Source organism: Podarcis erhardii (genome assembly GCF_964252035.2).
Source record: "Podarcis erhardii genome assembly, chromosome: 2".
Taxonomy (NCBI): Eukaryota; Metazoa; Chordata; class Lepidosauria; order Squamata; family Lacertidae; genus Podarcis; species Podarcis erhardii.
The window spans coordinates 119,247,290-119,260,654 of NC_138498.1; the positions used below are offsets into that span (position 1 = coordinate 119,247,290).

The window sequence follows — 13,365 nt, forward strand, 5'->3', positions numbered from 1 at the left end:
CTCCTGAAAATCTGTCACCATTGTAGTGCAGATTTCTCCTAAGGCACATTTTTTGCAAAGCATGCTTTCGCTAATAATGACATCTTTCCCAGTAACAAGTCTGGATCAGTTGACCAGATAGCTAATCTTTCGTTAGAGGACTATGTAACTTGGGATAAGGCATCTCCAGCCCCAGTACTTGCACACCCTTTTGCCTCCCTTGCTCCAGTTGCTGAGTCACAATAGCCCAGCCTAGATTTCTGGACTTAAATTTGGCAATGGAGGTCTGGACGCTTTATCTGAATCACTGCAGGTCTGTGCTTATGTGGTAACCACATTAAGACTGTTAAAATGGCAGGGTATTCTTGAGTCAAGCTGGGTATCTAAGTGTAACACGCGCAGGACCGAACCCTGTGGTACCCTACTTCTCCCATTTCTCCAGGATGGCGAGGAACCATTAGTGAGTACACTTTGGTGGCTTTCCCTGTTGTGCTCTGCGGCAAACCCCCTCTATATACACCATATTAACCACCATGGGTTAGCTGATGATTTTTGTGTGAGGGTAAACTTAGATCCTTGGAGGTAAACTTAGATCCTTGGGACGTGGGTGGCGCTGTGGCCTAAACCACTGAGCCTCTTGGGTTGCGTTGGTGGTATAGTGGTGCGCATAGCTGCCTTCCACTGAGCCTCTTGGGTTTGCTGATCAGAAGGTCTGGGGTACCAGAAGCGGTTTAGTCATGCTGGCCACACGACCCGGAAAGGCATCTGCGGACAAACGCAGGCTCCCTCAGCCTGAAAGCGAGATGAGCGCCACAACCCCATAGTCGCCTTTGACTGGACTTAACCATCCAGGGTTCCTTTACCTACCTTGACCTTACCTTAGATCCCTGGAGACCCAGGCAGAAGTTGAAGAAATAAGAAAGATTTATTTTACAGGACAAAGGTGATAAAACAAAGGACGCATCAGGAGATAATGTTCCTTCGGGAAACAGTTAGCATTAATAATTACACTAAATCGAATGGATGTTACAGGCTTCTAAACAAGTTAGTAAATGCACAGCTTCTTTTAAGTAACTACTCTTCAGTTAGATGTTACAGGTTTCTAGATTAGATGGTAAATCCTCAGCTTTTCAGCATATTTATCCTGTGGGATAACCAGCCTCACATCTGTCTTCACATAAATCTATCCATCTGTCTTCCCATAAACCCATTTCTTAGCAGAAGCCTCCGTCCCTGCCCACCATACACCTCACACGTGCAATAGGATGCCATGCCCCCCCCAAATTACGTTTTATTGTAATTTATATTTGGTCGGGGAGGGTGGGGTATAAATAATAAAATTATTATTATTATTATTTCCAGTAATTTCACTTCAGTTCCTTAGCTGAGTTGCTGCATAGGTGATTTCTCTAGTTCTTAAATAATGTGCCACTTTCTGTCATGTTACCCAACCTTTTATGAATCCCACTCCTGAGGTATTTCTAGCAATATAACAGACCTTCTTATCTGGTTTGGGATTCTTCTCTTCCTAGAAGATCACTCCCCTCCTAACCGAAATGAGACCCAAGTAGACTGTATCCTCACAGCTCCTACTTCTCCTGGCTCAAACTCAGCCCCCCAGTTAACTCCTGTCTGAATACTCTTCCGAGAGAGTACACACTGTATTTCAGTCTAAACTCAGAGACTCCTTTCTCTAGCTGTAGATACTTTTCTCAGAGTGGATGCTACACGCAGACCAGAACCAACTCTCTCTCTCAAACTATTTGCCCACTCTCTTAGAAATGGCTCCTTTTATTCCCCCTCCCTAAATGCTCCACGCATGCACCCCCTCTGGCTAGCTGTCTTGGTAGCCAAACAGACAGAGACTCCCAGCCGCTGGTGGAATTCAGAGGCACTCTGGTCTAGCTCAGCTGTCCGTCACAGTCCCAGGTCTCTGCCCCTGGCAGCAAGGGACAATTCTTCCACGTGAAACCCCTCTGGCTGTTTCCACTTTGCTGCAGCGCAGGGGAGACTCCAGGATGAAGGCTCAGAGTCAAGGCGTCTTCTTCCTCCCGTACTCAATAACCATGGGCTTCCCCAGCAGGATGAAGCCGTTTGCCAGCTGCAGGGCTGCCTGTGCTGTTGAGATACCTGAGACCAAAGAGCGACACAGGATCAGCCCTGGCGGTTCAGCTCCTGGGGAGGCATCCAGAGACCGTTGGAGCCTCTGCACTCCATTCCCCGCCCACATCCCAACCGGAAGGCCAGCGTTTGGCTCTGGGGGATGTGGAGGGCTGGACACTCACTGGGAAAGGTGAGGAAAGCTTGTCCTCTCATGCGCCCGCTCAGCAGGCGGAATTGGATCTGGGGGCCTCCCTCCTCCTGGAACCTCGCAAACAAGGACAGCAGCTCCTTCATGTTGACGCGGCGGCTGAGGTTCTTCAAGTACAGCACCTGCTCAGCACCAAAACACATACAGTGTTGGAAACTCAGATATATAAGCTAATCGCCAAATGACACCTTAAATCTAGGTGGCTGTCACCACCACAGAATGTCTAGTTCATGGAAGAAGCAAAGATCACCGGTGTTGAAGCAATGATTCTTCAACATCAACTTCATTGGACTGGTTATGTTGTGCAGATGCCTAATGATCATCTTCCAAAGCAACTACTGCATTCCAAACGTAAAAATGGAAAGCGTCTCTCTCAAGGCAAATCTAAAAAAATGTAACTGGGAAACACTGGCTTACAAGCGTTCCAATTGAAGAACAGCCTTTACCAAAGGTGTCATGGACTTTGAATATGCTCGAACTCAGGACGAAAGGGAGAAATGTGCTAAGAGGAAGGCACACTTGGCAAACCCTCACCGTGATCAACTCCCACCCAGAAACCTATGTCCCCACTGTGGAAGGATGTGTAGATCCAGAATTGACTTCCACAGTCACTTACAGACTCACTGTCAAAACTGTTTATGGAAGACAATCTTACTCGGCTACGAGTGATCACCAAAGAAGAGATGATGATGGTTACTATTAATTCCATTTCTATACCACTTTATATTTTAAAGATAAAAAATCTAAGTGGGTGTCAACACATTAAAACAGCATACCGTATTGACCAGAATATAAGCCTCACTTTCCTCCCAAATTCCGACTAAGAAAAGTCAGTGTGGCTTAAATTTGCGACCTTACAAAACTTGGTTTTTACGATTTCGCTGCTGAAATAGACAGTAAAATGGAACGGGCGTGAGTGCCTGCAGAATTTTAAGGGAGTGGCTTATGTTTGGGTATTGTTTCTCTCCCCCCCCCCCCGATTTTTAAAGGTGTGGCTTATATTCAGGTGTGGCTTATATTCGGGCCAATACGGTATAAAACAATCCAGAATAAAACAAATTTGAGCTTTGGGGAAAATATTTCAGATCCTTCTCTAAGTGACCCTTGGGATTCCTTCCAACTCTACGATTCTGTGATCTCCCCCCCCCCCGGTTTTTTGAGCAACATCTTCATGTCTGGAGAGCTCCCTGGGAAGGTCATTTTCTGTAGACAAGCTGCAAAAAGAATGGAAGCGCTCTTCCGCAGAATGGCCAGCTGACCCCCTCGACAACTTCTCTGTTGCCGATTCTCCAACTTTGAGTTTGTCGAAAGGGAGACTGATGAAATTAATTGACTGGAGCCATGCGACTCAACTTGGGTCAACTGGACCCGGTTTTTATAAGCAAGGTGGACCCAAGTTACTTCTGGGGTCCTTCCAGGATTTGAGGCCCTGAAGGTTAAGCTTCATTCATTTCCTAGGACATCTGCCCCGATCTTGAGGGTTCTAGAACATGAACGGATCCTCTTGGTGCTGGGAACCTGACACGGCTCCCCAATAAGCTTTCCGTCCCGTTTCCCGTACCGCCAAGTGGTGGGAGAGAAGGTCCTTGCTGCTCCTCCATTCGCAAGCAGGGAGGCTCCTGAGCCCCAGGGGCTGGGAGGGAAGAGACTCACCTCGCTTGGCTCTCCAGGGCTGTGGGAGGAAAACCGGGGAATCTGGTGGATCTCCTCCTCCGAGAGGCGGTTTCTGCGGATCTCCTCCTCTGGGATAAACTCCACCGGCTCTGTCACCGTCACGGACGCTGGGGTTGGCTGGGGACCTGTGCCCTGAGATGCTGGGGGGCTGCTGGAAGGCGCGGGGCACGGGGAATCTGGGTCACTCTGGGGAGGCGAGGGAAGCCCCTCCGGCCGGTGGCCAAGAGTTGTGCTGAGGTGTGACAAGGGGTCCTCCTGTGTAGCCTCATCTGGGCCAGAAGGGAAACAACAGAGCCCTCAGTGACAGACATTTGCAGAAGGCCACGTTGCGAGGAAAGTTAGGCAATGAAGCACCCCGCCACCTCCTCCCGTTGCCTTCCACACCCACCCACAAGGACTCCAGGGGCCCCAGCCATGCACCTTGGTGGTACAGAACCCTTAGGAAGGCATGGCGGTCCGTGCCCTGGAAGAGAGAGCTCTCAATCTCCATCTCTCGCCTGCTCAGCTGCTTGCTGCCCGCAAAGCGTTGGGGTAGCGAAAGGATGCGCCGGCGCTCGGCCATCTTCTCCTCGATGGCCCCGATCCTCTCTTGTATCGCTTCAGGGGCTGCCCCGAGGCCGGGACTCTGGAAGGAAGCCACAGACAGGGGTCAGGTGCCTGCCCCTCGTCCCCCACCCCTTCAGCTTCCTCCAGCTCATAGGAGATCCCTGTTACGATATGGATGCAATGCAGCTGCAAAGTGCTAGCTTGAAAAGTAAACATGATGGGAATGTTGGGACTGCCCATGGGAAACAGAGGGACAGTCAATTCACAGTGCGAAGCACCAGAATTAGTTCAGAGTGTAATATGAGCTCTTCCGTTTGTTCCTGTCCAGGAAGTGTTTGTCACTAGACTGCTGGAGCTTGAAGAGAGCAGTCACGTTTTTTGTAATGCTGCAAAGACAGAAATAAAGGCATGTAAATACGTTTCTGTCTATCTCTTTCGCCTGCCGGGGGGGGGGCAGGAAAGAGGGGTGTGTTCTTCTCACGCTGAGAAGGATTGCCTATTGCGACCTAGCCTGGATCTTGCTGGGGAATGCAGCCAGGGAGGTCAACAGGGAATCATGCCGGGTGCCTGGGAGAGTTGCCAGTTTCTCCTGATAAAGGCTTGATTTCAAGGGCTGCACTGAGGAGGAATGGTGGGAGCCTCCCCCTCCTCCTGATCAGGATCCTGAATCTTCCCAGGAGCAGGAGGAAAGTATAGATTTGGAACAGTGGTTTGCAGAAGGACATAGCTCAGAAGGCAGATGCTGGGAAATACTGGATGGGGAACAGCTAGGAGAAGAAACACTGAGAGAGAGTTAACAGATTTACTGTCTCTGGAAAGCATTCATCCGCTCTCCCCAAGATCAAGAATGGCTGAGACTGTGGCAGAAAAGAAAGCACAGAGGGTACAAGTTCAGGTTACAAGATGTAAAAGTGACATGGGTGGCTAGGGACGTAAGGGGGTGGAATTCTACATTGGGAGCATCGCCATTCCTAAGAGATGGGTTCTTTGTTCTCTCACTGTGATCATTAAAGATCATCACATTCACCCAGTGCTATACCAGCTGCACTGGCTCCCAGTGGAGTACAGGATCAGGTTCAAGGTGCTGGTTTTAACCTTTAAAGCCTTATACGGCCTAGGACCCTTGTACCTACGGGAACGCCTCTCCTGGTATGTCCCACGGAGGACCTTACAGTCTTCAAACAAAAAACATATTGGAGGTCCCGGGCCACAGGGAGGTTAAGCTGGCCTCAACCAGAGCCAGGGCTTTTTTGGCTGTGGCCCCGATCTGGTGGAACGCTCTGTCACAAGAGACTAGGGCCCTGAGGGACTTGACATCTTTCTGCAGGGCCTGCAAGATAGAGCTGTTCCACCAGGGCTTTGGCCAGGGCACAGCCTGACCTCCTCCTTTGGTAATCCTCACAGAACTCTAGCTCAATGGTTGCCATTAATTTGATTCTGAACTGATTTTAGAATGAATTGATTTTAGAATGCTGTATTATTTTACTGTTGTTAGCCGCCCTGAGCCCAGCTTCGGTTGGGGAGGGCGGGATATAAATAAAATTTTATTATTTATTATTATTAAATGGGAAGAAGACTCCTTTTCCTTTGTTCTGTTTATCTACTGCCGGGGGGGGGGGGGAGAGGAAGCCGATTTCCTGAAGCCTGACACCTGGGCCTCACATATTTCAGCATGGAAGGCAGACCACTGCACTGGTGCCACCAATAAAAAGGTCCAGTCTGCGTTACAGCAAGCTGGTCATTATCAAGCCGTGGCAAAACAAACTGGCTTCCACCAGCCGACTGCAGTGCCCTTACTAGGCAGCGAAGTAAACACAGTGAAGGACTCCCTGCCCCCTCATTCACCTTATCTGCCAAGGCATGGCTCTTCCAGAACTGGATCTCGGCGTCTGAGAGGCCCAGCTCTCGAAGAGCGGCGGCCTCTTTGTTGCTTTCCTGCAGCGCCTGGAACTGAGGCAAGGTGCAGGTCCCAGCGGCTTCCTCTCCAAAGGGCTTGTAGAGCGCTGCAGGCGCAAAGCAGCGGCGCTTGGACACACACCTGCGAGCCAACACAGCAGCATTAGAAGAGGGCTACCCTGGGAGGCGGCAGGCCAAGCCTCCGGGAAAGAGCCTGCACCATCGGATCCTGAGAAGGGGGTTGGACTAGATGACGCTGCTTGGTGTCTTTTCCAACTCTAACATTCTACGATTCTCAGAAGACCCGATGGCAGAGGACCCTCACTGGCACACAGCGTCCTCCCCTCTCGCCCCCCAGGGAAAGGCCCTTGCCCAAGGCAATGTGCTTCCGACCTTCCTGCGACAACGGACCAAGAATGCTTCCTGCTGCCAGGGACACCTCCCACCCTGACTCTGCCCTTGTGCAGGATCCACACTCACTGCTCAATGGAGACAGATGTGTCGAGCTGATGGTGCAGGAGGCTCTTGAGTTGCCTCTGCCCTTCCGTCTCCTGGTCCTCCAGGGGAATGTCATCCCGGCTGTGTCTGCTGTCGATCCTGCGAAGGCGGAGAGGTCAGAAGCAGGGAGCTTAGAACTCAGATAGGATACTTGGCGCCTAATAGCTCCTTAATTCCAGGCTACACTTGCCAAAACAGAACGTCTAGTGCCATTTGGGGGCAAGACGGTTCTCAAGTCTTATTTTTCAAATGATGGACAGTGTGATTGATTTTCAGGCTCTAGTAATGATAATAATAATAATAAATTTTATTTATACCCCAGCCAAGACCGGGCTCAGGGTGGCTAACACCAAATATAAAACAAGTCGATTGAAATACAACTTAAAAACAAGATTAAAATACAACATTAAGATGCAGCCTCATTTCAGCAGAAACTCAAAAACTTTTTGGGGGATGAGGTGTGCCTACTAAAATAAAAGCAACTATTTATTTACAACAAAGGCCAGATTGCCCCTCTTTAAAATAAACAACAACAATTTTTCTTACCATTTTTAATTGATTTTCCATAAAACAAATTGTCACCAAATTAATTCAAATTTAATACAAATTTAAAAGCTGACTTTCCACCCCACCAGCTGTTCCTCTCCCCCTCCATTCCTGCTCCAGAAACATTAGCTTTCCCACTTTCATTTCAATAATCAATAAAATCAAACATATTTATATTTGCAATAACATTTCATCCTTTCTCCCTGCACATCACATCATCCATACGAGTACCAATTTCTGCTGTGGACTTCTATATATTATTGTAACCTATCCACATAATAATCAGATCAAGTAAATCCTCTTTTATCTGTCTGCGATAATCATTCATCAATAATTTTAATTCACCTCCCAGCGAAAAAGAACAATAATGTTATTTATGTACACCACTACAGCGGCCCATGTTTTGTTAGCCCCAAAATGGAAAACGAGCGAGGTCCCAAACAAAGAAGAATGGCAACTTAAACTGATGGAATATGCACACTTGGCAGACTTAACTTACAGAATAAGAGAACAAGAAGAACATATGTTTAGAGAAGATTGGAAAATGTTTATTGAATATACGGGTGAAATTTGTTTACATTTGAAAACGTTGGCATTTAGATAAATTCAACAGGGTAAATAAGTTTTGATGGATGTCATAATAGAATACTGAATGGTATAGTTTTTGTAAAATATGCAGGGATTTATGATATGTAAAATGAACCATGGAAAGAGAAGAAGGGAAGTCAGTGATATCTTAAGGATGTAAAAATAAGTACTTTAAATTGTAAAACAGAAAATGAAATAAAAATTACATACAACAGGTGAGAAAATGGCCAAAGAACACTTCTTCGGATACCTGCACACTTCTTCAGATACCTGCACATGAAAGCTCATACCAATAACAAACTTAGTTGGTCTCTAAGGTGCTACTGGAAGGAAAAAAATTTGTTTGTTTCTACCAGGAAGGTATAATTATTGATAGGACTCAAACAAGTTTTTTATTTTGTTTCGACTACGGCAGAACAACACGGCTACCTACCTGTAACTTCCTGCTTGATAATCCCTTTCTGCCCCTCTTAAAGAAAACACACATGAATCTGGATCATGAGGCTGCATTTTAAATTGTATCTTAACCCGTATTTTAATAAATTGGTGTTTATTGTCCCCCCTCCCATTATGTTTTTATTGTAATTTTACTGGTGCTAGCCGCCCTGAGCCCGGCTCTGGCTGGGGAGGGTGGGGTATAATTAATTATTATTATTATTATTATTATTATTAACATAAACTACTTTACTTCCAGTTTCATTCAGGTTTACAGAGTTGTTCCTGAAGGCAGGCTTAGGTTACATAACAGATAAACTATATACTAGATAGTAGTGAGTCATGAGAAGACTGTATCCGAGCAGTTACCAGTTAACACTCCTTGCAGCGACCGACCAACAGACCAAACTGCCTCCCACGTAGAGGCAGTTAGTTCTGTCTCAGAATGTTGGACTTGACTGACAGCTATATATCCCACAACACACACACATACCAGGATTCCCCCCCCCCCCAAATTTAAATCAGATTTTAAAAATAAAATGCTTTTGGAGGAAAAATCTTTCTAAACTAGTTTTCTATTTAAGTTACATTATAATTCAAAGGCTATTCATCAGGAAATAAGGATTTGTTTTAATGAGATGAAAAAGATGCTGAAATATACATTTACCAAAAAACCAGAAGCATTTTTACTTGGTATTATTGGGGAGGGTGTTAACAACGGCAGCAAGAATATTATTGGCACAAAAATGGAAGCAAGAAGAACTACCGACGAAAGAAGAAATGAAATTAATGGACTATGCAGAATTAGATAAATTAACAGGAAGGATTTGGAACCTGCGGGACCAAAGATAATTAGAAGACTGGACTAAATATCTGAACTATTTGAAAAACAATTGTAATAAACAGATTACACTAGTAGGACTGCAAGAAGTTCTGTAAGGAGGATTGTGTGAAATATTGCAAGGAAGACTATGAAGAGAATTATTAGTTAACAATAACTAAAAGTAATAGAGAAATTAAGAAATGCAGAACAAGTGATACAGAACGGAAAATCTTCAGAGGTTGTTGACAGAAGTCTAAAATATTGTATAAGATAAGAAGTTATGTGAAATGACTGTTGGAAACGATATGTTACAAAATTAATACAAATGTACAAAAAGGAAGTAAATATTAAGATTATACTAGCAAGAATAAATCTTTCTGTAAAAAAAAAAAAAGATTTAAATGAAATCTTACTGACTAGTGATTTAAACTGATTTGATTTAAATCAAATCTACCCTGGTACATACACCCCCCCCCCCACTCCAAGGAAGGACAGGGCACTGCTATGATGGACCCCTTTGGGTTTCAGGAGTCACAAAACAGTCGAGTTGGAAGGGACCTCCGAGGGTCATCTCCAGTGTATCCCAACCTTTGGTCTCCAGCTGTTTTTGGACTACAATTCCCATCATCCCTGACCACTGGTCTTGCTAGCTAGGGATGATGGGAGTTGTAGTCCAAAAACAGCTGGCGACCCAAGGTTGGGAAACACTGATCTAGCCCAGTGTATCCCAACCTTTGGTCTCCAGCTGTTTTTGGACTACCATTCCCATCATCCCTGACCACTGGTCTTGCTAGCTAGGGATGATGGGAGTTGTAGTCCAAAAACAGCTGGAGACCCGAGGTTGGGAAACACTGATCTAGCCCAGTGTATCCCAACCTTTGGTCTCCAGCTGTTTTTGGACTACCATTCCCATCATCCCTGACCACTGGTCTTGCTAGCTAGGGATGATGGGAGTTGTAGTCCAAAAACAGCTGGAGACCCAAGGTTGGGAAACACTGATCTAGCCCAGTGTATCCCAACCTTTGGTCTCCAGCTGTTTTTGGACTACAATTCCCATCATCCCTGACCACTGGTCTTGCTAGCTAGGGATGATGGGAGTTGTAGTCCAAAAACAGCTGGCGACCCAAGGTTGGGAAACACTGATCTAGCCCAGTGTATCCCAACCTTTGGTCTCCAGCTGTTTTTGGACTACAATTCCCATCATCCCTGACCACTGGTCTTGCTAGCTAGGGATGATGGGAGTTGTAGTCCAAAAACAGCTGGCGACCCAAGGTTGGGAAACACTGATCTAGCCCAGTGTATCCCAACCTTTGGTCTCCAGCTGTTTTTAGACTACAATTCCCATCATCCCTTGCCACTGGTCTTGCTAGTCAGGGATGATGGGAGTTGTAGTCCAAAAACAGCTGGCGACTCAAGGTTGGGAAACACTGATCTAGCCCAACCCGCTGCAAGGCCGGCGCCTCCAGGCCAGCTGGCCATTTAAGCCCGGCCATTTAAGGGCCACCTTCTCTGGGGCGGGAAGCCTTGAACTTGGGGGGCAGCTTCCTTCCCCCCAAAACGGGCTTTCTCCTTTCTCCCTCGCCTCGGAAGCTGCCGGGATGCTGCTGCGCCTTTCGGGGACCCCACAAACCCCACAGGGCCCCGTCGGGCTGCACCCCACCCTACCCCACCCCCCTGACCCCCAAGTAAAGGGGGCAGCAAAGGGTCGAGAAGGAGGCGACGCCGGAGACCCACACGCCGCTGTGGGAAGCAGGCAGGGCAGTGGGGGGGGTGGCGACCCCCCCTCGCCCCACATATGCACCCCCAAAACTCCCCTGGGGGGTCGCAGCAACTTCCCGCCCCCTCGCAGACACCCCCCCCCCCACTTACCTCCTCATCGCTTTCAACGGCACCAACGGAAACTCCTCGGACTGCAACTCCCAAGAGGCGCCGCGCGGAGCAGGAAGGAAAGGGAGCGGGGCGGGGCGCGGTGGCTGCTGGGAAATGTCGTTCCGAGCGGGCAGGAGAGCGGTCGCGCAAACCCACTTTCTGCCGCGACCCCATAAAATATGTGAGGGTGTCCCGTCCCCCCAAGTTGCTGGGGGGTTTGGACTAGAAGACCCGTCGAGCCGCTTCCAAGTTTACACGTCTTTTTTAAAAATGATTTGGGCTTTTCATCTTTATGCATTTCACTCATTTTACAGTTACAGATAGGTAGCCGTGTTGGTCTGCCATAGTCATAACAAAATAAAAAAATTCCTTCCAGTAGCACCTTAAAGACCAACTAAGTTAGTTCTAGGTATGAGCTTTCGTGTGCATGCACACTTCTTCGGGTATCTGAAGAAGTGTGCATGCACACGAAAGCTCATACCTAGAACTAACTTAGTTGGTCTTTAAGGTGCTACTGGAAGGAATTTTTTTATTTTGTTTTGACTCATTTTACAGTCATTTTTACATTTCAAAACTCGACTTCCTTCCCTCTTTCTGCGGTTCCTAAAATTTATTTTTAACGTCTTCTGCATATTTCATTTCATTTCTATACCGCTTTCTATTTTTAAGAAAAATCTGAAAGCGGTTTGCAGAATATTAAAACATCAATAAAACAAAGCAACATAGTCAAAACAAAATGAAAAAATTCCTTCCAGTAGCACCTTAAAGACCAACTAAGTTAGTTCTAGGTATGAGCTTTCGTGTGCATGCACACTTCTTCGGGTATCTGAAGAAGTGTGCATGCACACGAAAGCTCATACCTAGAACTAACTTAGTTGGTCTTTAAGGTGCTACTGGAAGGAATTTTTTTATTTTGTTTTGACTCATTTTACAGTCATTTTTACATTTCAAAACTCGACTTCCTTCCCTCTTTCTGCGGTTCCTAAAATTTATTTTTAACGTCTTCTGCATATTTCATTTCATTTCTATACCGCTTTCTATTTTTAAGAAAAATCTGAAAGCGGTTTGCAGAATATTAAAACATCAATAAAACAAAGCAACATAGTCAAAACAAAATGAAAAAATTCCTTCCAGTAGCACCTTAAAGACCAACTAAGTTAGTTCTAGGTATGAGCTTTCGTGTGCATGCACACTTCTTCAGATATACTGAAACAGAAGACATAATTAACATAATTAACGGAAAACTAAAAAATTATAAAGATTTCCAAAAAAATAAATTACAAAGGAGGTCAACTACAAAATACATATTGAACACAAAGTTAACAAATTAACTTAAATATATACGCTTATAAAACTGTAGGTTATTACACTAATAATGCCAATGTTCTTTTCTGTTTAGAATTATATCTGTAAATATTCAATAATCCATTTCCATTCTTTTTATTAAAAGTTTTGTTATCTTTATTTCTTAATTCTTCCGGTAAGTTTTGCCATTTCTGCATACTCTGTAAATTTTTGTATCCATTCTTCCTTTGCTGCTATTCATTTTGGGGCAAGTAACATTCTTGCCACTGTAGTAGTATACATGAATAAGCTTCTATACAGTTTAGGTAGTTCTGTCTATCCTATAATTCCCAAAACAAAAGCTTCTGGTTGTTGTTTTTTTGCAAACATTGTTTTAAACATCATTTTCATTACAGTATAAATTATTTCCCGTAAGCCTTAACATTATTACAAGACCACCACATATGATAAAAATAACCTTTCTTTTTACATTTCCAACACTTATTTGATTTAGATTTATACATTTTTGCCAATTTATTCAGTATTAGATACCATCGATATAACATTTTTATATAATCTTCTCTTTAACCATAGCATGCTGTCAATTTTATATCCATATTCCACAATCGTTCCCATGGTTTCATGTCTATATTGTGACCAATATCTATTGCCTAATGTATCATTGAGGATTTTACTTGCTCATCCTTTGTCTCCCATTCCAGTGATATTTTATACATTTTAGACAGCACTTTCACATTACATTCCAACAGGTCTCTCTCCAGTTGTGTTATTTACACTTCTATGATTCTCTGTGTGGCAAGTCATACACTCTGTCCCATTGTTATTTTTGAAGTTGGCAACCCCTATACACGTTCCTGGAGACAGGACCTGACTCTGCACTGCTGGGCCTTGCAGA

General features: G+C 45.4%; 1 protein-coding gene across 1 annotated transcript; it reads right to left on the minus strand.

The window, feature by feature from the left end:
- Positions 1-885: 885 nt before the first annotated feature.
- Positions 886-11,266, minus strand: RBM41 (RNA binding motif protein 41). Its single transcript, XM_081853763.1, has 7 exons — positions 11,166-11,266; positions 6,887-7,003; positions 6,356-6,548; positions 4,385-4,589; positions 3,944-4,233; positions 2,265-2,412; positions 886-2,109 (listed from the first exon to the last, which is right to left on the minus strand). The coding sequence occupies exons 1-7, from the start codon at positions 11,171-11,173 to the stop codon at positions 2,012-2,014; spliced, it is 1,059 nt and encodes a 352-aa protein (XP_081709889.1). The 5' UTR covers positions 11,174-11,266; the 3' UTR covers positions 886-2,011.
- Between the last annotated feature and the right edge of the window lie 2,099 nt (positions 11,267-13,365).